Source organism: Neoarthrinium moseri, assembly GCF_022829205.1.
Source record: "Neoarthrinium moseri strain CBS 164.80 chromosome Unknown scaffold2_Wmoseri_CBS_16480, whole genome shotgun sequence".
Lineage (NCBI taxonomy): Eukaryota > Fungi > Ascomycota > Sordariomycetes > Amphisphaeriales > Apiosporaceae > Neoarthrinium > Neoarthrinium moseri.
The window spans coordinates 1,597,695-1,619,798 of NW_026055116.1; the positions used below are offsets into that span (position 1 = coordinate 1,597,695).

At 53.5% G+C, this 22,104-nt stretch overlaps 5 protein-coding genes across 5 annotated transcripts; 1 reads left to right on the forward strand and 4 right to left on the reverse strand.

The window, feature by feature from the left end:
• Positions 1-1,796: 1,796 nt before the first annotated feature.
• JN550_001251 (uncharacterized protein) lies at positions 1,797-4,630 on the reverse strand (the record flags this gene model as incomplete). Its single annotated transcript, XM_049311008.1, has 3 exons — positions 1,797-2,026; positions 2,079-3,678; positions 3,731-4,630. 3 exons carry the CDS (start codon positions 4,628-4,630, stop codon positions 1,797-1,799), a joined length of 2,730 nt encoding a protein of 909 aa, XP_049177157.1.
• Positions 4,631-5,530: 900 nt separating this feature from the next.
• JN550_001252 (uncharacterized protein) lies at positions 5,531-6,086 on the reverse strand (the record flags this gene model as incomplete). Its single annotated transcript, XM_049311020.1, has 2 exons — positions 5,531-5,806; positions 5,874-6,086. 2 exons carry the CDS (start codon positions 6,084-6,086, stop codon positions 5,531-5,533), a joined length of 489 nt encoding a protein of 162 aa, XP_049177158.1.
• Positions 6,087-13,025: 6,939 nt separating this feature from the next.
• On the forward strand, positions 13,026-14,923 carry JN550_001253 (uncharacterized protein; the record flags this gene model as incomplete). Its single annotated transcript, XM_049311031.1, has 4 exons — positions 13,026-13,338; positions 13,547-13,693; positions 13,768-14,234; positions 14,285-14,923. The coding sequence occupies 4 exons, from the start codon at positions 13,026-13,028 to the stop codon at positions 14,921-14,923; spliced, it is 1,566 nt and encodes a 521-aa protein (XP_049177159.1).
• A 1,447-nt stretch (positions 14,924-16,370) lies between these two features.
• On the reverse strand, positions 16,371-17,892 carry JN550_001254 (uncharacterized protein; the record flags this gene model as incomplete). Its single annotated transcript, XM_049311042.1, has 3 exons — positions 16,371-17,183; positions 17,257-17,709; positions 17,851-17,892. The coding sequence occupies 3 exons, from the start codon at positions 17,890-17,892 to the stop codon at positions 16,371-16,373; spliced, it is 1,308 nt and encodes a 435-aa protein (XP_049177160.1).
• A 1,360-nt stretch (positions 17,893-19,252) lies between these two features.
• JN550_001255 (uncharacterized protein) lies at positions 19,253-21,930 on the reverse strand (the record flags this gene model as incomplete). Its single annotated transcript, XM_049311053.1, has 8 exons — positions 19,253-19,492; positions 19,569-19,675; positions 19,732-20,169; positions 20,256-20,520; positions 20,595-20,992; positions 21,057-21,100; positions 21,179-21,321; positions 21,850-21,930. The coding sequence occupies 8 exons, from the start codon at positions 21,928-21,930 to the stop codon at positions 19,253-19,255; spliced, it is 1,716 nt and encodes a 571-aa protein (XP_049177161.1).
• Positions 21,931-22,104: the final 174 nt, after the last annotated feature.

A 22,104-nucleotide genomic window follows, 5' to 3' on the forward strand; every position in this document is an offset into this window, starting at 1 on the left:
TGAACTGCGAAAGATTGTGCGAATCAAAACTCTGTCTCTTGCTGGCTGCTTTGAACAAGTGGACCAGGCACGTCCCGGTAAACACCAAATTTCAGACAAGCGCACAGCCCGCCATACGAACTTGCCATATGGTTGGTTGGTGCCTGACTGTCCCTGACTTGGTGGGTTGGACGAGCGGGAACATTCATGCATTTGCACAGCAGGCGGGTCTCGGTATACTGCAATATCGCTTGCGTAACAGCAGCCCCAGTAACTCTGTCCATTTTCAGGTCCCGAACCTTCTAAACGCAATTCCTGCAGGGGGAATCAAGGTGTCTGCGTGGCCGACTGTTCTAGACTTGGAACTCACTGACGATCGCACTGTGACACGCAGGGTATTCCCGCTTTTCGGGCCCACGATCCGCACCTGGTGCTTCCCGCTCATGCGACGACAAGACGACACATGGCTTGTGTGGCTTCGGAAGCTGGACCTTGCGCCTCACAAGCACGTATCCGAGACAATCGGCAACTTTGCCCCGGAGACGTTCTCGACCTTATCTCCGCATGGTCACAAGAGACATGCAGATAAACAATGCAAATAGGTCCGATTCCTAGGTTTGTTCTGCAGAGTAGCTACTATGTCAGGGTCGTGCGAGATAGTGCAGTTTCATAGGCCAGTCCAGCATACACACAGCTCCTATCCCTGAGCTCCAAAGCAGGGTCGAAGCCGCTAACGAGGAGTTGATGTCTACACGTCATGCGGTGGCTCAGATAGAATCATGGCTGAGCAGCTGTCACGACATCCAAGCTCCTAGAGGATCCACTGCGTAAACAAGTTCCGCCCACTCTCGCACGAGTAGGTCAGCCCTACCTATAGACCGAAAGCCTATACTATGGGCTCCCCGACGTTGGGACACTCCGCGAGTCTCCCCGTGGAGATCATTCAGGCTCCCGGATACTTCGGGGATATGGTATGAGAAGCCCATGATCGAGTCATGTTTCTGTAAAGACTTGTCCATTGTGATCCACCGAACATCGGCACATTGTTGTCTCGAAGAACCGGGATATTAGGTGAAATGGGCGTACACAGCGTCGCTTGCCGTCGACGAGTACCATGCACAGGAGTTGCAATGAGTGTGGAGACACACAAACGAACCCCCTTGCTTGAAGCAATGGTACATACCGGACGACCCTTCACTATACTAGAATGGAGTAAATGATCGATATGATGTAATGGATTATGGTATCAACCCCATCATCAATCCAGTAGTAGCGCAAAACGTGTAGGGTCTGGTTTCATGTCTCTTGCTGCCATTTACGATTGCCGCGAACATCGGGTTTCTTTGTGCAGATTTGTGCACTGCCTCTGCCGCACTTTACAGAATTACAGTGCTAGTCAGCTCCCGTACGCTGGTATCATAAGCTGCTACCGAAACAAGTCAGGTGCGGAAGCTTTATGTGACGGTCGCTGGCTCCACTTCTGATGAAACTCAAATAATGGACGCAGGTGTAGAGAGAGTTTAATCGGCGGTGATAGCAATAATGTCTATTTCGGAAGCAAGCAAACCGTTATACAGACTCCTCAGAAGCGGTCCAGCTTCTATAAAGACGCCTCGAACACCTGTGCTCCCTGCGCTTGCTTTCATAGCTATTGTACAAAATTTCGCGAATATGGCGAATTCAGCAATTCAACCTTTCAAAAAATCCGTGTGATTTTATACTGCATGTCGGTTTGGAAATAAAATCCGTTGGAAACACGGATGCACAGAGATCAAAAGGGCCATACCGTTCCACGTTCTTCGTCACTCTTGTCACACTCAACGTAGTAGCCTCGTGATGTCAGCCAAAGAGCGGGTGTCCTTGGCCCTGCCGCCCTTGGCCTTCTCCTGGAAAGCCTCACTGACCAGCTTTCTCTTCTCTGCTTGGATATCGAGGACGCGTTCCTCGATAGTACCCTCGACAATCAGGCGCCAAATAGTAGTCGGACGGGTTTGGCCAAGTCGATGCACTCGATCGACTGCCTGGTCTTCAATCGCAGGGGCCCACCCTGAAATCGGTCAGCATATGCAATGTGATCTCATGGGTCGGATACAACTCACAGCTATCTGCCAAGACGACAGTGTCGGCGGCAACAAGGTTCAGACCGACGCTACACACTTGCAAGCTCGCGAGCAGGATTCGTGTATCAGGGTCTTCATTGAGAGCGGTGATGGCTGCATCACGGTTCTTCTTGACCATACTGCCGTCGATACGAGTGTAAGTCATCCCAGCTTTTTTGAGTCTGGCTTGTATGATGTTGAGGAACGATGTCCACTGAGAAAAGATGACCACCTTGGAGCCGTCGTTCTTAAGCGTTGCGTTGAGGATCTTGACCAATGCATCGGTCTTTGAGCTTCTGCACTCATCATCTGCTTCAAAGCTGTTACTTTCAGTCGCCGCGTCAACCAACGATTCCGGTGAGAGCTGATTTCGACACATGGGACATTTGCCCTGCATCTCAATGGTTTTCATAATGCAAGGTTTCCCAAAAACGTGTTTGCAAGCTGTAATGACAGGTTGGTGAAGGGCGATGTCCTCAAAACAAATCGCACACTCCTCTTGACTCTCGATCATAAGCTGCAGGGCTCTTTGAAGAATGGGAATATTCTCGTCGGTCAAGGGAACGATTTTCTGATCTTCAAAGAGTCTGAGAAGATCTTCGACACGCTCCTGAGCCAAAACCCAATGATTGCAAACCTGCCGTAAGCGCAACAGCCTTTCCAAGATATTAGTGTATCTACCTTTTTGGCCGTGTTTCGACTTTTCCTGGTACTGCTCCAGCTCACCCTGAGCTTCAGCGAGTAAGGCATCGTACTTGGTTTTCTCGGACTTGTCGAATGTGACTCGGTGGATGTACTCCGTCTTTGGGGGCAAGTTGAGGTTGACGAATTTCATGTCCTTCCTGCGGCGAAGGCAAATATCCTTCATAAGATGTCCAAGCAAATTGACGGCCTTGACTCTGCTTGGGTGTTGGTTGTAGTTCTGCTTGATAGGGCGGGCAATGACAGCGGAGAATAAGCCTTCGTCCTCGAGGCCTCCGGTAAGCTTGAGGAACCTAAGTAGGGAAAAGAAATCCTTGACATTGTTGATGATGGGTGTACCTGTGAGGATCCAGCGAGATCTTGCTTTGAGCTTGTGGGTAGCCAGAGCAAGCTGAGCTTTGGGGTTCCTGATGGTATGACCTTCGTCGAGAACAATGCGACGCCATTCGACCCCATAGAGGCGCCCCGTATGGCCAGCCTTGGACTCTGAGCCAATCATACCGTAAGTGGTTATTACCACTTGATATTCGCGTAGTTCATCGCCTGACATCGGTTTGCACGAATGGTAGACGAGGACTCGAGGTTGTTGGTCATTCTTCACGTGGGACTTGATCTGCTGCTCCCAATTGCTCAGCACACTGACAGGCGCTACAATCAATGTAGGGCCATTCTCTACACCGTCGGAGACAATAAGGCTGATGATCTGGAGAGTCTTTCCAAGTCCCATATCATCTGCCAAGATACCGCCAGAGATGAGCTTGGGGGGTGATGATGTGGCAAAGCTTGTTGCAAGATTGATGTACGCAGTCGAGGTCCTACGCTGCCAAAGCTGAACAATGTCCTTGGAGCCTACCGGTGGGAGCTTGACATTCTCCTTGGCGAGCATCCACGCGAGTCCCTATTCTGTCTTCAGCACGAGACAATCAATTGGCACTCACGCTGCAACGTACCTGAAGTTGATATGGCAGCATCTGCGACTTCAGTGTGTCGGGCTGTTCAGCCATAGGCATAGCCTTGAGAACGTCCTCCCCAGTCGCCAGTGTATCAGTGAAGGAGTCTTCCCGCACTGCGTCGTAAGTTTCGCTCGTAGCAACCAAGTTCTTGAGCGACGCCTCTTGTTCCTGCTTCTGGGCAGTCACAGCAGCAGTTCCGCTCAGGCCGCTTCCTGAAGTCATGCCGCTACGCATGCCAGTGGCCTTTCTTCGAGCCTCTGCCTCTTTCCTAGTGTTCTTCATCTCGGTAGCCTTCAAAAGCTTGTCGGACTTCAACTTGCCCTCAAGGGTCAAGCGAGCTTCAGGTAGGCTTGTGCCGTAAAAGTAAAAGCGTATTGGGCAGTCATAGAAGCCCTTCTCACCAGTTAGGACACCTTCAAGGGCGATTTCATTGCCGTCTAGGTAAGGTGCCAGTTTTGCAGCCAGATTCCGAGGAACGTGACCGATCTGCTGTCCCATGACATTATCGACGCGTATTGCGTTGCCGTCATACTGATTCTGAGGCTCACGCTTACAGACGACGAGCTCATGGGGCGTCACTACACCATTGTAGTAGCGTACGCCTACAATTTTGGCATCGTGGGTGCCGTACAACTCCAACGGTGGTCCCTCTTCGGCTTGCGTAAGATCAATGAGCTCGGCTTCCTCATCGTCAATAGCCTGGGTCGATGCCGGGAATCGAAACGAGGAAGACTGGGAATGCGAAGAAGGCGGAGTCGCAAGATTGCGGTGCGAGGCTTGTGAGCCACCGGGAGTTCTGTCTTGGCTTGAAGACAGCCCAGAGACGCGTGCAAGCTTGTTGCTGCGCGCGTCTGGCGCAGTACCTGCGGGATCGAGCGCCCGCTTCTGCGAACCCATGGTGTCTCTAGCACACTTACAACGTGCCGCCTAGGTTAATCATTCAAATCAAACGGAGCAAGACGCAATCGATGAATGCATCTAGAGCGGCAGCCCAAATGACAAGCCTCGGAACTGTTCCTCAAGGCGGACCATGAATATCCTCAGGCCACACGCCCAAACGCGGTTGCCCAGAATCTGGGCCAAACTGAGCCACAGAAAAAGCAACAAGTCTGATGCGAATTCAGGTGACTTCATTGACTACTGTGGCTTGAACGCTTTGGAAGGCCGTGTCTGAGCCGCTAAGCGAGCGCTAAAGCCGTCTCAGCCGGCCGGTCTGGACCCACTGTTCCCGAGAGCCGTCAGAGCAGGGGCGATTGCGTGATTGACTAGCGTGCAAGTCGTGAGGAACATCTAAGAGTTCGGGCTTCAACGACGACTTCTCCTCTTCTTCACCTTGCCAATCGTGCTGTGGCGATGATTTGGCTGTCTTCAGAAAGACCGTGGCGCGCAGAAAGCCCATGTCTCTCCAAAATCACGCGCCTCATCGGGAACAATGACAATCCTCCCCTCGAAACAACTCGACTTCACCAGCGACTTGAACATATCTTCCTCAGGGGTTGATAGAGATTGTGTCGTCATTTTCAGTCTGGATTATACAAAAGCAATGCCTGGGGGGGACAAGTGTCCGCTCCGCTCTGCGCAGACGCAAGGAAAGTACAAACTTCGAAACAAGGTATCATCTCTCATAACTTCATGTCCTCTCCTATCCTTCACTGATCTTTCAACAACCGGCCAAATGCCGAGTAGTACCCGCATTTGGGGACGTGGCTTCTCTTGCCAGTCCTCTGGTCGAAGATCCAGCACCCGCCTTTGGCAACATTGGGTGGAGTATACACTGCTCTCAGTCAGTGCAAGCTTCTACATTGGGGGCGGGTGTTGCGCACAATGTAACGAGACAGCGAAGTCGCTACCCTCGTTTGATACACGGTGCAGGCCAAGTTCGTCGGCCATGTATGCAACGGCGTTCTCTCCATGTACAGTTTGGGATTTGATCTTCATTTCTTCATGTTTTGCTGCGTCGGGAAAGTCATATCGCGTCTCGGTCAGGTCTCCCTTGAGGATCTTCATGAGGCAGTGGGCGTTGCCGTGGTCATGGATGGGACTCCCTTTGCCGGGCGTCCAAACAAGCACGAGCTGTTTAGGGGGGCGGTGTCAGCAGGCAGACAAGATGCAGAGGGCCTCAAGGGGCGTCTGAGCGTACAAGGTTACTCTTTCCGTTGCCTTCGTCGACCAGATTCCTGGTATAGCCTCTGCTCCCGTCTGCGAGGGCATACTTGGACCACTCGGCGTCGTTGGACACGTATCGGGCCATGGAGTCACTCAGGACGTCAACATCCACATCGTCAGACGTCAGACCCGACGACTCCCCGAGGGCTTCTCTCAGCAGATCGACAAGTTCTTCAAAGCGGTTCATCTTGGAGCTCTGTTGGAATGGTTGAATGGTTGTCTTGAGGTCAACTCGAGGGTGGAGAGGATGCGAATAGGCCAGAAATCACTCGCACGATCAGTGTTTTCAGGCTATGGTTGGCAGGCAGTGCGTCTGCAGAGATAGGGATCGTGTGATGTGGTATCTGTGGATCTTTTACTCCGCTTTTCCTATCGGTCGGACACACGTTTTTAAGGATATGCCGATCTCGGCTATGCAAAGAGCTCGACACCACGATAATGACGAACAAAACACGGCATCCAGGCTTCTAAAACTTGCGACAAGCTGTTGGTTTTAGCTTCTACACAGTGCCAGAGGCGCCTTTATTTGTGCTTGTTTTGTCTACGAAACCCCTTACTCAAGTGCAAACGTCGGCGTTGTGTCCGCTGTACTGTGGAGAGACCCGACCAGCTAGTGGAGAAACGGGGATGGCTCGCGATCTTGGTAGTGTCGAGCTGCCGGCTGCCCACCTTGGCAGGTGTCAATTAGTCGCAATGCAAGGAAATCAATAGCATGTGGGAGGATATGCACGTCCTGAAAATGGGATCATCCACAGATAAGAGTTGCGTCCGAACTTTGCTGGCAAATACTGGCAACAAGGTGGTAGTTGTGTCATGTCCGTATACTGTCCAATGGTATGCTCTAGACACAATGTAACTGGACAGATGCCGCACGTAACAGAAGCCAAGTTTTGTGGAATCGGGGATACTGATGAATCGCAACTTGCTTGCGCTCTTTAGAGTACTTGCCTGATCGATAATGTGGGAGGTATTCATTCTCTTTGACCAACTCCACCAGACCCGGGACTTCGATACCGAATGGCGCCACCTTATTGAAACATTCCATCCCGCCTTGCCGGCATGTTTCTAACAATGATAGCAGTCAAAAGTTTCAATTCATAGCGGTTTGCACAACGGGTGACAGACCAAGTGGCGCTATTGTTGTTTGTCGCAACCTATCCCCCTATGCCGGAAATGGCCGCTAGTAGCGGACACTGCTAAATCTCCGAGCCAATGCGATCCATATTCAATGCCTCCCTCCGCTTGTTGGGTGCCGGTGAGTAGATAGAAAAACCTCATTCCCTTTTTGCACCTTGATTACCAGTTGACCTTGGCATACGCAGGCGTGTGGCATTGAAGAAGCTGTCTCGTATGAACTGTGAACTGTTGGCGGCTATTCCCGGTTCAAAATGCATACGCCGCCCCGGCAAACAGGAACAAGCAGTAATAGCGGCATTGCTTGTGACAAGTTTAGAGTCGCTGCACTTACGTAGCTCGTACGTACGATCTGGTCACCAGAGTTTGGCCATTGGTCAACTCAGCATGCATTTAAGTCAGCTGATACTTTCGCAGCATGTCCAACGACCATGTGATGTCCTCCAGGAAGCGATATTAACAGTATACCGTCAGACAGCTTTAGTCACGGGGGGCTGTGTTTCACCGCACTGGGGCTGCAAGAGGTTGGTGGATCCTTGTCTCATTAATCACAGACGTTGTGATAAGCTTTGCCAACAATATCTTCCGCTATCAGAGGTGAGCGGGTGAGGAAACATCTCTAAGCTCACAGCTTCCTATCTCCACGCCAGTTCGCCATTGCAAGGAATAGGACCAAGAAGATCCGGGGGAGATAAGCTAGCGGCTTAAACTACCAAGGCGGGGCATCGGTACCTTGCAGGGGAAGATCGTCTTATCCACGTGTAAATAACCTCGATCCGATCTATGTTTCGAGAAGATCGGGGAGCTGGGGTTATCTTCGTGGGCAGCTAGTCCTGCAGGAACTGCCAAACGTCATAGTAGAGGGCGATGGCGCGATTCTTCCGGTGGAGTTCGCCGAGACTATACCATAGTTCGAGGCTTGTGCATCTCTGCTGAAATAGGCAATTCGTGTAAAAGGCATCCAAGCTGTTAGTTCGGTTAAGTTCTGGTGTCAGTAAACAGATAGATATATACTGTCGTCCTGAATGATGGCGTGATTGAACCCCGGTCTGCCAAGGCGAACAGATCCAGGTGGGAAGAACGGGTCACATGTGTATTGTCTAACTAAGAACCTGTAAAATGAAAGCATTGAATAGGAGTCTTTTCAATTGATGACTTGATATCATCCGACTTCGCGGATATGATAGGCTACGAAGAAGACATGTGAAGGGTGCTCGAGCTAGCAACCTTTATGGTGGTCCTTCTGATCTCTTCCAAGGCTGGGAGGGCCCTCCAACCTTCGGAAATGGGAATTGTAGTAGCCAATTGACTACTATACCGTTTGTAATCTATGGGTATGCTCTAATTTGAACATAATTTCTACCTTACTCTAGCGTCTATGGGCTGGGCTTCATCGACTGTCCACGTGTAGATTCGCCAAGGTGTGTTGTGAGTTGTTGTTGTTGTTGTTGTTGTTGTTGTTGTATCCCAATATCTTGATCAGTTTCCAAGCTAGTTCGGAATACCTTGTCCGAACCACGTGGTTTTAAAGAGCGTGGCTAGAGTCCTTTTCAGAGCAGGTTCGTCATCCAAAAGCAGAAGGACCGACAAGGAAATACCGCAGCCCTCCTCTCCTTGCCGAACTAGCTGTACAGCAATACTGGACTCTGCGATGATATTCTATGCCCCAGGGGCCGTACGACAGTATGAAATATCCTCCAGGCCCTGGAAAGTCTCAACTGTATGCTCCTTCCCCAGCTGTTTCAACTAGGCTAATGTGACTCTGTATTGGTGGCCTCAGAATCTTTTTCGGCCTTCCATGAGGCTTTTAGGATCAAGTCCAAGAAGTCACCCATCGGACGAAATCCAGGTTAGAGATATAGCTTGTCGTGGTTCCGTTGTATTTTGCATTTTACTGCTCGCAGATGGTGGGTGGTGAGCTGACATTTATCATCGATGCCGAATTGTTGCAGGATAAGCAACTGTGCATTCAAATCTCTCAGCTTTTCGCAAGCAACCTGTAATGATCAAGATAAGGTCAAAACCAACAAGTTCCTGCATATTCGTTGAATGAGTACGAAAGCTGAGATGATGTCCATAATGATGGCGAGGGGAAGACTTACACAGCTGTCCGATTGTTACGTTTTCTGCATAGCCCAACGGCTTGTTTCCTACCTTGACTCTTCGTCTTGCCCAAGCTCGAGGTCCTCGGCGGCACTTCGGGTGGATATATGAGTTCAGGTGCTTCGGCGAACCTCACATGGGCGTCACTCCTTGGATGGGCGGAGGCATTGTTCGGATAGGAGATGATGCCCGGTTGCCACCGCGCGCTAGAAACCGCCGTCTCATATGGCGGGGGTGCGTCAAGTGTATTAGGCGGCGGCGCAACATTGGAATATGGGAAAGTAGGTGAGTTTTCACTTTCACCGCATCCGTGAGATCGATGTGAAGATGACTTCCATCCGTCGTAAGGTATGCTTCCCCCCACCCCTGCGCCCTTCAGGTCCCATATTTCGTTATCGGCGAGCTGTATTTGCAGCTCACGTCCAAGCTCGCGGCTCTGCTCCAGCCCCCTTCTGAGCATATCCTCTCTGATCCGGGCACTTGCAAGCTGCTGTCGAACAGATGCTAACTCACATTGCAGCTGGTGTTGGTGGGTGCGTTGGATTTCGTCGAGAGCAATTCGCTGCTGTTCAACAACCCAATCGGGGTCATCCATGTAGTTACCCATTTGTATCGATCGAATGAACCGTCGCACTACGGGCGGTGGGCTATAGTTCAAGCAAGTAGGACACAGGGCGGGTTCGATGCAATACTTTGAATTCACATGTATTCGAAATGTTCTTTACTACCGTGATAGCTATTGCTCGCAATGTCTGCAATCCATTACATTATATAACAACGTATGTACCAGCCTGGAATGGTCGACTGTTGGACCTCACTTTTTCTTTCTTTGACGTTGCCGGGTGCGGAAAGGCGATGATGCCTCGAGTATTATACTCCTGACCGCATTCGGCCAAGTTCGCTAGTTTCAGAGCGACCAACAGTCGACCGTAGAACAGCCAACACAGGCTGGTTATGGAAACACAGCATCCACCGGGGAAGCCGCGGCTTGAGGATCTAAATCGAGCAAGAATTGTGACAGGCAAAATGATTCATCGTATCACCAGCCGATGTGCATGTCTCTTTGCCCGTGCGCGCCAAAGCCTCTTTCGGCCTACTGATCCACGTGCCAAGATGTTGAATATCCAGCGGAACTTTCAACACAGGGCAGTCGGACTAGTGAGACATTACGAGACCATATCATGCTAGTCTTGTCTTGACATGAATTCAGAAGGCGGCGATTTGCGGAGGACGCACCATTTGTCTCTCGAAATCCAGGGAAATGCTTGGCTCGCCACAAATGTTATTTTTCAAGCTGGGAGAAGCGCCTGTTTGTTGGCAGTACGGTCATTTATCAGTCCATCGTCTCCATCGAAACATCGCCTTGTGCATGGAATATAGCGGAAGGGAGCACTGGTTGTAGGTACTGTAGACATCTCTGGAAGTGATAGCAGTCTATCAAAGCCATCATTGGCTGGCCGACACGGAGAGGATCCATGGATGGACCTCAGTGGACTTTGGTGGTCCGGCGAAAGGCTCTACAATTTCCCGATGAAATACAATCTCAAAGCTGGGGTTGGTGCTATGGTCCACATGTGAGGTGGCAGGGGTCATGCCGACATTGGTGATTTCCCTGGGTGTGGATCGCTCCGAGCTTGCCAACTTGCGATTGGCAATTTGCTCCTCCTGAACACGAAAGCTTGCTACGCTCCTCTCGCAGAGGGACACCCCCCGTCTCCCCAAGAGCAGAGTGCGCCTTGTCTTGTCCGGTCTTGCAATCGGGCCCGGCAGCAAGATCCTGCATTGTTGAAGACGATATCTGATTACCGGAAAATCGTTCCGGCCGTTGCAAATGTTGCTGCCGGCTGTTTCATCGACGTCAAAAGCAACCCATGCGCAGCTGTCAACCCCAGGGCCCCTTGGAATGTGCCGTGCTACTGTACTATGGGAATGGGAGAAAAAGGGGACCATGGCAGCCCCAAGCGTCAGGGTCTCTGGACCGGCGGCAGCAGGTCGTCATGTCAGTGCTGTGGCACTCAAGCACGAGCCCATCGCAATGGTTCCTTAGGGGCGGCGCCGGCAGATGGGAAGGTTAGAGTTGTGAGATTGACACGGACTCGGCAGCCGTCCCAACTCTGTGTGCGCATCCTGTGAATCTGCCCCTCTGGGCGCCTCGATCTCGGGCTCCCATGGCTCGTTGCGACACATGTTCATCAGTTACCAAACGTGTCGCTCGAGGTGCTGTGATGTGGCAGAAGATTTCGAGCTCAAGCCTCCTTTTGGCGATGAGCACCCCGGCCAGATGTAGATGCGCCGCCAATGAGCGGCTCGAACGGGGGAGGGCCCCCCTGTCGCAATATCCCGTTCTAGGGGACCTACATAGTTAGCCGGTCCTGTGGTGGAGAGAGTCCCCTGCTGAACGCCTGAGCCGGCCACACGCGGGGCCTGGCGTAGGCACAGAGGCACAGGCTGCAGACTGGCCGCAGCGCATCGACGGCATCCCCCATGTCGGGTCCCATGCCTGGCGGGAGGTCGCCATGCGCGCTGCCAGTGGCGGCCACCCGCATCGTGCTCCCCTTAGGCCTGCGATTGCGCGGGCTCAAGATGCGCCCAGGTGGCAGCCGAGGAAAAAACACATCTTGGCACTGGACGGCGGCATGGCCAGCAAGGCGAGAGAGCCCCTTTTGTCGCTGCTGCAGCCATCCCAAATTTGACGAAGCGCAGCCAGCCAGCCAGCCAGCCAGCTAAGAGGGAAGAAGAGGTAGCGAGCTAGCCAGCAAGCCAGGGGAGAGAGCCCAGGGGAGCCAGGGAGCCAAGTAAACGTAGGCCCAAAAAAGTTGCTGCCCACTGGTGGCCTGTCACTCGATTCACTCACACAATCGACCCCTTCAATTACTGTTCCCGTTCCGCCAACCCCAAACCTCCTGCTGGCCCATCAACCACCTCACCATTTGAGCGTTGACCAGCCATTCCCGCGGGCCTTGTCGTCGTCCTTTCTCTACATTCTCTAGACCTTCACCCAATTAATTGCACCTCTCCCGGCCCTGTCCGCATTCGCAGTCCACCGCCGCCCTTGACACGCGACGGCCGACACGACAGACCAGCTCAGCGCAGCACATATTTGGCGTCTTTGGGTACGTACGCGAACCCGAACTCCTGCCCGTGGGAAAATTCACCCCCAACCCCGGGCGAGCATCCAGCGACGAGGAAGTCTCCGTCCGTCTCCCAACCTTCGTCCTCGACCCTCGACCCTCGCAATCCCTCCGCCCACCCGGCTTCGTGTGCCTGCCATTGAAGCCGTCGTGCCCCAACCCCCTTTCCCTTGACTCCCGCCTACCTAGCTCTCTCCCCGTCAGGAGTTCTCCACTGCTGCCCTTCACGCCGCCTCCGCATGACGACCCGTCGTTCAACACTCCACGTTTCGATTCGACGCCGGGCTCGCGACTAACCTGCTTGACATCGACAGACTTCACCCCTTCCTTCCTCCCGTCGACACCTCTCATTCATAGATATCGGCAAATCTTGAAATATTCGCTATGGGTAAGCACAATCTCCTGTCACTTGTCTGTCGCCGGCCGGAAAGGAGCGAGTACCGCCAGGGACGCCGCCTGCCTGCTGTTGGACAACGGGGCCCGCGACTTCTTCATCCCTCGCTGCTGCCAATTCCTTCCCATGCTTCGCCATGGACCTGATACGACGCCTATCTCGCCTTGATGCTCTTCGGCAACGCTTCTTCCAACATCGCATCAACACCACACTCGTTTACCGACCGCCACGCTCGCTTCTTGGTTGATCTAATACTTCTTGGGTCTGCCCCTTTTTGGTTCTTTGGAATACTCGGCCATCGCTAGGAACATCCGTTTCCCTTTCCACCACTCCCACCGCAAGAAGTATAGAAAACGCCCGCAAAATGCCTACTTTCCTCATCAACCACAACAAAGCCCGAGCCCGCAGCGTCCAGCTCGACAAGACTCTGGCTCTCGAAGCTGCGGCCGCAGAGGTAGCAAAGAAGCGAGAGTCGACCGGCACGCCACCGGTTCCTACGACTCGGCACAGCAGTTTGGCTCTCACGGGACAAGAGAATCGAGATCCGTCTATTCGACATTACAGGAGCATGCTTGTTGTGGATGCCCCGACACTTCCGTCATTGGGTCCCCTGAAACCCATGGACTGCACAGAGCTCTACGACCAGGACCTTGCACCTTCTCCGCCCCCACCATATGGTATTTTCGTTTCCTGGCGCCCTGGACAGCTCGCATTCCGGCCGTGACATGTGTTTCAAGCCTGTTGCTTGTACAGTGATTGCTGACTTGTTCTTGAATTTTCAGCAGACAACGGTACCGAATCCCCGCTAGCCATTGGCTCTGATGCGGCCAACGGCAAGCACTCCTTCCCTAACGAGACAACGGTTTCTAACCTCCTTGACTACAGCACCCAGCCCCGTGCTCTCAGCGGTCAACGAGAGCAAGAACATTGTTCGCAGAAAGCTGACAGGCTACGTCGGTTTCGCCAACCTGCCGAACCAATGGCACCGCAAGAGTGTTCGAAAGGGATTCAACTTCAACGTCATGGTTGTTGGTATGTTTACAAGAGACCCCTCGGGCGTCCTGCGAAAGGGTGTTGAAAGAATACGAACTGACCACAACGTGCAGGTGAATCTGGCTTGGGCAAGTCGACTTTGGTCAACACTCTGTTCAACACATCCCTCTACCCTCCCAAGGAGCGCAAGGGACCGAGCTTGGACATCATTCCCAAGACTGTCACCATCCAGTCCATCAGCGCAGACATCGAGGAGGCCGGTGTTCGTCTACGCTTGACTGTCGTCGACACCCCTGGTTTCGGCGACTTCGTGAACAACGACGAGTCGTGGAGACCTATTGTCGAGAACATCGAGCAGCGATACGACGCCTACCTTGATGCCGAGAACAAGGTCAACCGCATGAACATCGTTGACAACAGAATTCACGCATGCGTGTACTTCATCCAGCCCACCGGTCACGCGCTGAAGCCCCTGGACGTCGAGGTTATGCGTCGCCTGCACACCAAGGTCAACTTGATTCCTGTCATTGCCAAGGCTGATACCCTCACCGACGAGGAGATTGCCAGCTTCAAGGCCAGAGTAAGAGTGCCAATGCCTACCCACTTGACCATACACTGACAAAGTCGCAGATCCTTGCCGACATCAAGCACCACGGTATCCAGATCTTCGAGGGACCTCGTTACGAGCTCGATGATGAGGAGACTATTGCTGAGAACAACGAGATCATGTCCAAGGTCCCCTTCGCTGTCGTTGGTGCCAATAACGAGATCACCAACGCCGAGGGCCGCAAGGTCCGCGGACGTCGCTACCCGTGGGGTGTCATCGAGGTCGACAACGAGGAGCACTGCGACTTTGTCAAGCTTCGACAGATGCTTATCCGCACCCACATGGAGGAGCTCAAGGAGCACACCAACAACAACCTGTACGAGAACTACAGAACCGACAAGCTTACCGCCATGGGTGTTGCCCAAGACCCTAGCGTGTTCAAGGAGGTCAACCCTGCCGTCAAGCAAGAAGAGGAGCGTACCCTGCACGAGCAGAAGCTCGCCAAGATGGAGGCCGAGATGAAGATGGTCTTCCAGCAGAAGGTGGCCGAGAAGGAGAGCAAGCTAAAGCAGAGCGAAGAGGAACTGTACGCCCGGCATCGCGAGATGAAAGAGCAGCTGGAGCGACAGCGGTTAGAACTCGAGGAGAAGAAGGCCAGAGTCGAGAGCGGACGGCCGATCGAGAAGGAGGGCAAGCGCAAGGGTTTCTCCCTTCGCGCATAAGCCGCAGTCAACACTACCTACTCCTTTCTACGACTCATGCCCGAGCCTTGATGATGCCCATTACAATACCAGCCTGCCGCGTTTGTTCTCTTCTTGTCTGTCTATTCGCTCTCTCTTAATTATTTTTCTAATACACAATCCTCTCAAGATGGTCACGGGCGGGAACAAAAGTCGTCAGATGTATACTGTTAGACCGCAAGGGCCGGTGTTACAGACCGCGGTCGACCGTCTCATCAGGAGGCGATGCTGCAGAGAAGCAGCTCTGTTGTCAGAGATGCCGGTGTTGAGGTTCTCGAAGGTGGTTCCCGAAGGTGGTTGTGCGAGATCACTAGGCCTCGCGCTTTTACGAGCCGCGACTTATTTCGGAAAAATTCCACGCCACATTGCCATCTACATGAATCATTATGCTATCCTGCCACCCTCGAGCAGATATGCAAGGATGAATTATGAGGCAGTAGGCACGTGGGTAGTATCTACTCGTCAGCATGGATTGACATCAGCTGGAGAGCTACACACTGCAACCTCCCGCCAACCTCTCGCTCAGCATTCTTGGACTCGCCGACAGCCTCGAACAATTTCTCCTTTCACAAACTTTTGTATGCATTTCGCACGTTACGACAAAATACCCGGATCTGAAATGGGGGAATTTGATGCTCGGCGTGTTTGTGTAGGAGGCGGAGGAGTAATGTTAGTCGGACACTGAAAAAAAAAAACACCCCTCACCGCCCACACTAGATGCATGTATTCTAGGAGGGATGGATCTCTTCTTGATGAGATGGGCTTTCTACGCAGGCCTCGCTGGCTTTTGCGCCATCTGACGGATGAGAACCTCCCTCACATCGACACATCTGGCCGCGTTTTGCGGCTTGCACTACGGTTTCCTTAACGTTTGATCACTTTGATTTCTCCTTGCTGTTGTTCTGTACGCGTTCTTTTTTTTCTAGTCTAGGTCGTCTGAAATCAAAAAGAGGATGATTTTTCTTAGACATGCGTTGCGCCTCAATGGCTGAATGAAATCGGCCTTGGCTGATAGAGACGGTCGTGACTTTTTCCGTGTTTCTGTACCCGTGTAAAATGCCATCTCAAACGTGCCGCTCTGGATGTATAAGATCCGCCTCAGAGTTTCTCTGTAGCATTGGTCGCCCCTTCGGCTGTAGTACGCGTTGTCGTCAATGAGTGAGGCAGGCGGTCTTCAACGGAACAGGGGTCACGCAATTACAAACATCGGGATGATGGGTGATATACAGTTCTTGTTGTATTGTACACATGTCTATACATAAACCAACGCCCCTCGCTCCCTTTCGAAGCAATTCCACAGGGCACGTGCACACCGTCTCACATTACGGGATCGGCGGCCGTTTTACTTGAGTATGGTACATTAACCACCGTCCCACTCGGTCTCCCAACGACCTCCCTCGGTATTTCCTGACCAAACAATGTACATGATCTATCGTCTCCGCAGGTACCAGTTAAAGGCCAGCTGGTTGACCCGATAGGGGAATGGCGTGGGCACCTCGGCAGTTCCGACTCTGGCGACGGGGTGGCGCAGGTAGACGGCCGAGCAGATGTTGTGGTTGACCTCGAGGTACTGGGGGATGAAGGCGAAGGGTGCCAGGTAGGGCCTCGGCTTCCACGGGGTGGCGTAGGGCTTGCTGGGGTCGTAGGGGTTCTCCTCCTCCTCCTTGATGCGTTCCTCGAGCTCCCTGAGCTCCTCGGGGGTGAATTTCGGGGCGCTGGTCTCGGAGGCGTCCTCGGCCGCCTCTCCCGCTGCGTCGGCGGTGGGGTCGGTCAGCTTGAGGTCGCCCATGATCTTGGTGAGCTCCTTGGCTATGGAGCCCGGGGTGGCATCCTTGCCACCGGACATGAGGGGCTTGGCCTGCTTGATGAAGGCGCGGAGGGCCTGCTTGTTCTGGACGTTGAGCTTCTGCTCCTGGAGCGTTGCCTTGGCCTGTTTTATGAGGGACTTGATGGCGGCGCGGCTGGGTTTCAGGTCGACGGGCTGCTCGATCTTGTCGGTCGTGTCGGGGTCCTGAGCCGCTGCCTCTTCTGCCTCGATGGCGGCGTCCTCTGCCTCGGGGGCCAGGGTCTCTGCGGTCTCGGGCGCTGCCTCTGTCTCGGCCGGCGCGGCGTCGTCTGCACTGTCCTCGGACTCCTTCGGCTTGGAGGCACCGACCTTGGGCGCTCCGACGGCATACAGGACCTTCTCAACGTCGACCTGAAACATGTCGCCGGGGTTGAGCCTGTAGGCTGGGTAGGGCATCTGTCGGACGGGAGTCAAAGTCAGCCTCTAGCGTCCCGTTGTGCCACCAAACTTGGGTGAAGCAACGACGTACCTTCTTTCCGTTGACCTTGACGGCGCCGTGCACGCAGAACTGCCTCGCCTGTCTGGCGCTGCTGGCAAACATGGCCCTGAAGATGGCGATATCCAACCTCCTCTCCATAGGGGCGAAGGCCATGTTCATGTAGGGGGTGATAGCCTTGGGCTCAATTTCGGATTCGCCCCATTGCGGAACGGAGTCTTTGCCGGAGCCCCTACCGGCGGCCTTCTCGGAGCCGTCGTTCTCGGCCATGTAGCGAGGGTCCATGTTGGCGACGGACAGCAGGCGGCGGCTGAACATGCGCTCCCAGTCGCGCTCCTTGATGTGCTCGCCGTGGTAGGCGCGCAGCAGACCCTTGGCCCGCCATTTCTGCTGGAAGAAGGTCTCGGCGTCCGTCGTCCCGACCCTGGGGTCTCTCTGGCGCCAGAGGTTGTACAGGTTGTACTTGTTCCACGACTGCCGCAGTTTCTGGAGCGGTGCGAAGAGGAACGCCGGTCAGCATCCATCTCGGGGACCAGGTACGGTGCATTGCATAGGGGATGGCGTGCGCGTGGTCGCAGCAGGACGGTGTGGGATTGTGTATGGGGGGGGGAGGGGGTGGTGACCTACCGGCCGCTTCAGCACGTGAAGCCTTTTCCCCGTCTTGGGCATCTTGGGCTGTCTGGCGAGGAGTTGCTCGTCAATTGCGCAGCTCCGCGGCTGGTTCAGGAGCTCAAGAGTCTCTCTGCACGCGATATGTGAGGTAGCTCTCCGGGCCAAAAATTTCCAGAGGACCCCTGTCACGTGGGCTTCCTGTGGCGCACTGTACTTGGCCCGCCTCGTTCGCGGAGACGAGACCGTGCCAGCCCGGTCTCTAGAAGTCAGTCGAAGCACTGTAGACGCACGGGCCCCATCACTCCCTCATTCCATTGCGTCGTAGCAGCACGTCCCTGCCTACCACCAACTAGTCCTGCTTCCCATTCGAGGATACGGTCCTTAACTTGCTCTATACGCGTAGAAGAGGGACTGTGTGGGTTTCACGATGTCAAGCTGAAGTTTTCGAGTTCCTCGGGTGTTTCCTCTGTCATGTTCGCACTGGCTTGTTTGCTCAAAGGCTTTGTTTGCAGCTCGCAATACTATCTCGGACTGACAACTGGAATAGTGCAGTACTCATTCGTCCGGTGGACGACGGCAAACCGGATGGGGCTTCGAACTTTCCAGTAATGACAAGAGCCGAACGCTTTTACTGCAGTCCTCACGCCTCTCAACCAATGGCAATGGGCCTCTTCTTCTACTAGTTCCTGTGTTAATATAAAGTATGGTATTTCGTCCGGGAGCAGAATCCTAAAAGTAGCCTAGGATACCTAAAGATAGTGATATAGTTCTGCTGGGTTTGATCAACTTTAGTCAGTGTCTTGTATGCTTGGTCCGTATGCTGCTGTGTGGACTGAGACGAAAAAGGGATACGCCTGTTTGCCTGCTTGTCCGAGTATGGAAACATGCTTACAACGAACTAAAAACATCTTTCTCTGATACACATATGCGCTACCCCAAGGGCTCTGGAACAAATAAGCAGAGAAGAGAACAAAAGCCCCGGGTTAATGGCTCACGGAAAGCACCAGTTTGCAACCCTGGGTAAGCTGTCTTTCGGCTTCCAAACGGATCTACAATGTTCAGCCGGGCGTTCCCAGCCAGGGAAATGCCAATCTGTTATTGACTTCAACGTAGGTCTATCCCTTAATGGCTCTTGCCGGGGTGGATGGGGGCGAGGGGGATCTCGCCCTCTTGTAATGGGAGTACATTATCATTAGACCAAGCAACCGTGGCTGACAGAAGGGCTTCAATCTGTGAACATCACCTGATCGATGGCCTGGATTCAGTTGTTTGCCTAGGTTCACATCTTTCATTGGTTAGAGCTGCCACACTCACCTGAGGTACGAACCTGTTCGGTGGAGCTATAGTATACGCAAATCCACCCAACAACTGGTCACACAATAATTTTGCACTCCTGAACTCCAGAAACCCAACCGGGTTATGCCTCAACGGCCCATCCCCAGGCCTTCTTGAGATGATCCTGAGCGCCTCCGGTCGGCCAGGAATGGGCCGTTTCCGTTTTGACCAGAACGTCCAGCAAGGCCCGCCGTTCCCTGTCCTCAGTGAAGCGATCCCCGCACATTGTTACCCCCATGCTTGCTGTGAACATGGCTGGGATCGTAGCCCTGTTCGCCAGGGCAGTCCCGCAGAGCTCGCGGATCTGAGTTCGTATTGAGTCCTGTGAGTCCAAGAAAGGTATCAGTACCGATCATCGCGAACCGCCTGTTTCTGGGAAGTCAGGTGGCCAGACATACATCAAGCTTTTGTTGGGCAATCTTCTGACCTGGCCCGATACGAGGTATGGTCGGATCGTAGCACATAAGCAGCGCCCGGGCGAATATAGCATGGGCATTCCCGATGACTGGCAGAATTCCTCGTCAGCGACCCTGTTTCATCCTCCCCGGATGCTACACTTACCAACAGCACTGTTCAAGTAGAGAATCTGTGGGAAAACCTCGCCACGGTCTTGATCCGGCTCACAGTACGCCAGCGGCAGAAACGAGACCGGGCGCGCCCTGAGCCACGCCGCGTCGTATTCCTTCAGCGCCTGGTACTCGGCGACGCCGTGCTCCGCCTCGCCGAAGCAGTGCCGGGTGACGTCGGCGCAGTGCATGATGATGCGGTTCGCCCAGGCGTCGTCGTTGGCGGGGGCGAGGGAGCGGTCGATGAAGGCGTGGTCCAGCTTGATCTTGACCGGCCGCTGGTTTACGAATGCCATGACGATCTCCTGGCGCAGGCCAGTCCAGAAACAGGCCTTCCGGAGACCGCTGGCTATAGGTGGTGAGGGGTCCGGCGTGTTCATAAACAACTGGATGCCGTGCAGATGTAGCTCGTGGTCTGCTCCGATGAGTGGGACTAGAAATCAGGAAGAGTTAGTTCTCTAGTATCCAAATATTCGGTCTAATCAGGGGTGTGCAATGCCGTGATTGCGGGAGAGTTACCGTCCATCTCCTCCAGCGTCCTCAGAAGGATGGTCGCAGCTAGGAGGTCATCGTTGGCGAGCGCCGATTGGTGATCCGTGTATATGGTCGAGAGTTGATTCAGGCACTCTTGGTGATAGCGGTCAGCAGCAAACTGATCGAACTGCTCGTTCATACTGAGGTGTCTCGAGGAGAGCGCAAAGATCGCGTTGAGTAATGTTGGGCACGTAATCGCCCTTCGTGGAACTTCGCAGGCGAAGTGCCTTTCTTCATCGCACAGGTCGAACTACGGGATTCGTCAGAATCAGCGCCTTGAGTGACATGACGAACCGGCAGAACTGTGGCTTGGGGAATGCTTACCCAAAAGCACATTTTCTCGAGATAGTACCTCATCAGGCGCACCTCGGCGGCATCGCGGAGTGGAAATGCAAGGCTGGCGTAGCCGTCTGAGTTGGCCAGACCGACCAGCGAGTCGTGGGGCGTGAATGCATAGCTCCTAGCATCCCTTGGTGATGGGACTGTGTTATACGGTGACAGAGTACTTGTTGAAGCATTGGGAGAAAGTAATGTGACTTCCGTTGGATTATGTGGATATGTACATTGCGCTCGCCCCAAGTTAGGAATGATAGGGGTCTTGGGAGCGTCGGGGGGTTGGGGAACTTCAACTTCTGAGTTCTGGGCTGTGAAGGGGTAATGTGTGCTTCCGCTCTGCAAAGTGTAGAAAGCTTTGACTTCGTCTGTTTCGTTCACAAAGTAAACTACAAATGTCAGTCAGGCATGATGAATTATGTTTCACTTATTGAAACTTTGTAAGGGTCTTACACCGTCGCGGTAATTCTACCCAGCGTCGGTCGGCTTTGGGACATCTGTCGAAGGATCTGGTCAGCAAGAAAGTCCCACTTTCGAGCGTGTTATAGGCATAGAGTCGGTGGAGATCTACATACAAGTGAAATTTGAAGCGCAACGCTCGGGCACGGACACACTTCTTCCCTGACGCCGCACAGCGCGTACAGGGAGGAGGTTCAACACCTGGCTCTGGAACATAATCTTCGAGCGAGTCGCATCGCAGATGTTTCTCGCGACACAACTAGAGGCATCGTTAGTCACGTTTACAGCCAGAGGCCAACCCGGACTATTCCGACCACCTGAGCAGTCTAGACATGGGAGATGTATAGATCCGAGAGTTTGGATTACCTGACACGGCGACGTGCTGTCACCCCCAGACCCCAGACCCATTCTCTGGGGAGCTAACGGAGGGCCTGGGCTTGTCTGAAGTGACGCGGAGCTTGCGATCGGATCCGCCAAGGGGGCATTGGGTCTTGTTCCTTTCCAGGAGTTTCGGTGGAATGAGATAAATCACGGCATAGAGAGAAAGCCAGGAAGGTTAAGGATGCGTCAGGATATCATTCGGGGATCTGGACTCGATTGGCGAAAGAGGGCAAAGACGCCGATTCTGTCGCAGCTGACTATGTGGTGGATCAGACTTCCCAATCCATCTCCCTCGGCCAACCAGGACCAACCAGATATGGGGAGTGAGCTCTAGTTCATCCTGATTTGGCCAAAATCGACGTGCCCCCAAACTGAGCTAGCAACCCGGCCTGTCAGTGAAACTTACCCCAACTTCCCCAATGTTCTTTCTTATATTCAGGTGGCCGACCTGGTCTTGACGAACAAGCAACAGATGGGACGCCGGCATGATCTAGCGTCCACGTAGGGACAAGATTTCATAGCTCTGTGCGGGTAGCTGGCCGGGTGCCCATCAAAATCTCGAGGGACTGGCTAAGCCGGCCGCGGTGCTAGGGAAGATGATGGAAGCCTTGAAGCCTTGACATGGCCTGCGGGTTGCCACGGTAAATTATCTGGTACGGCA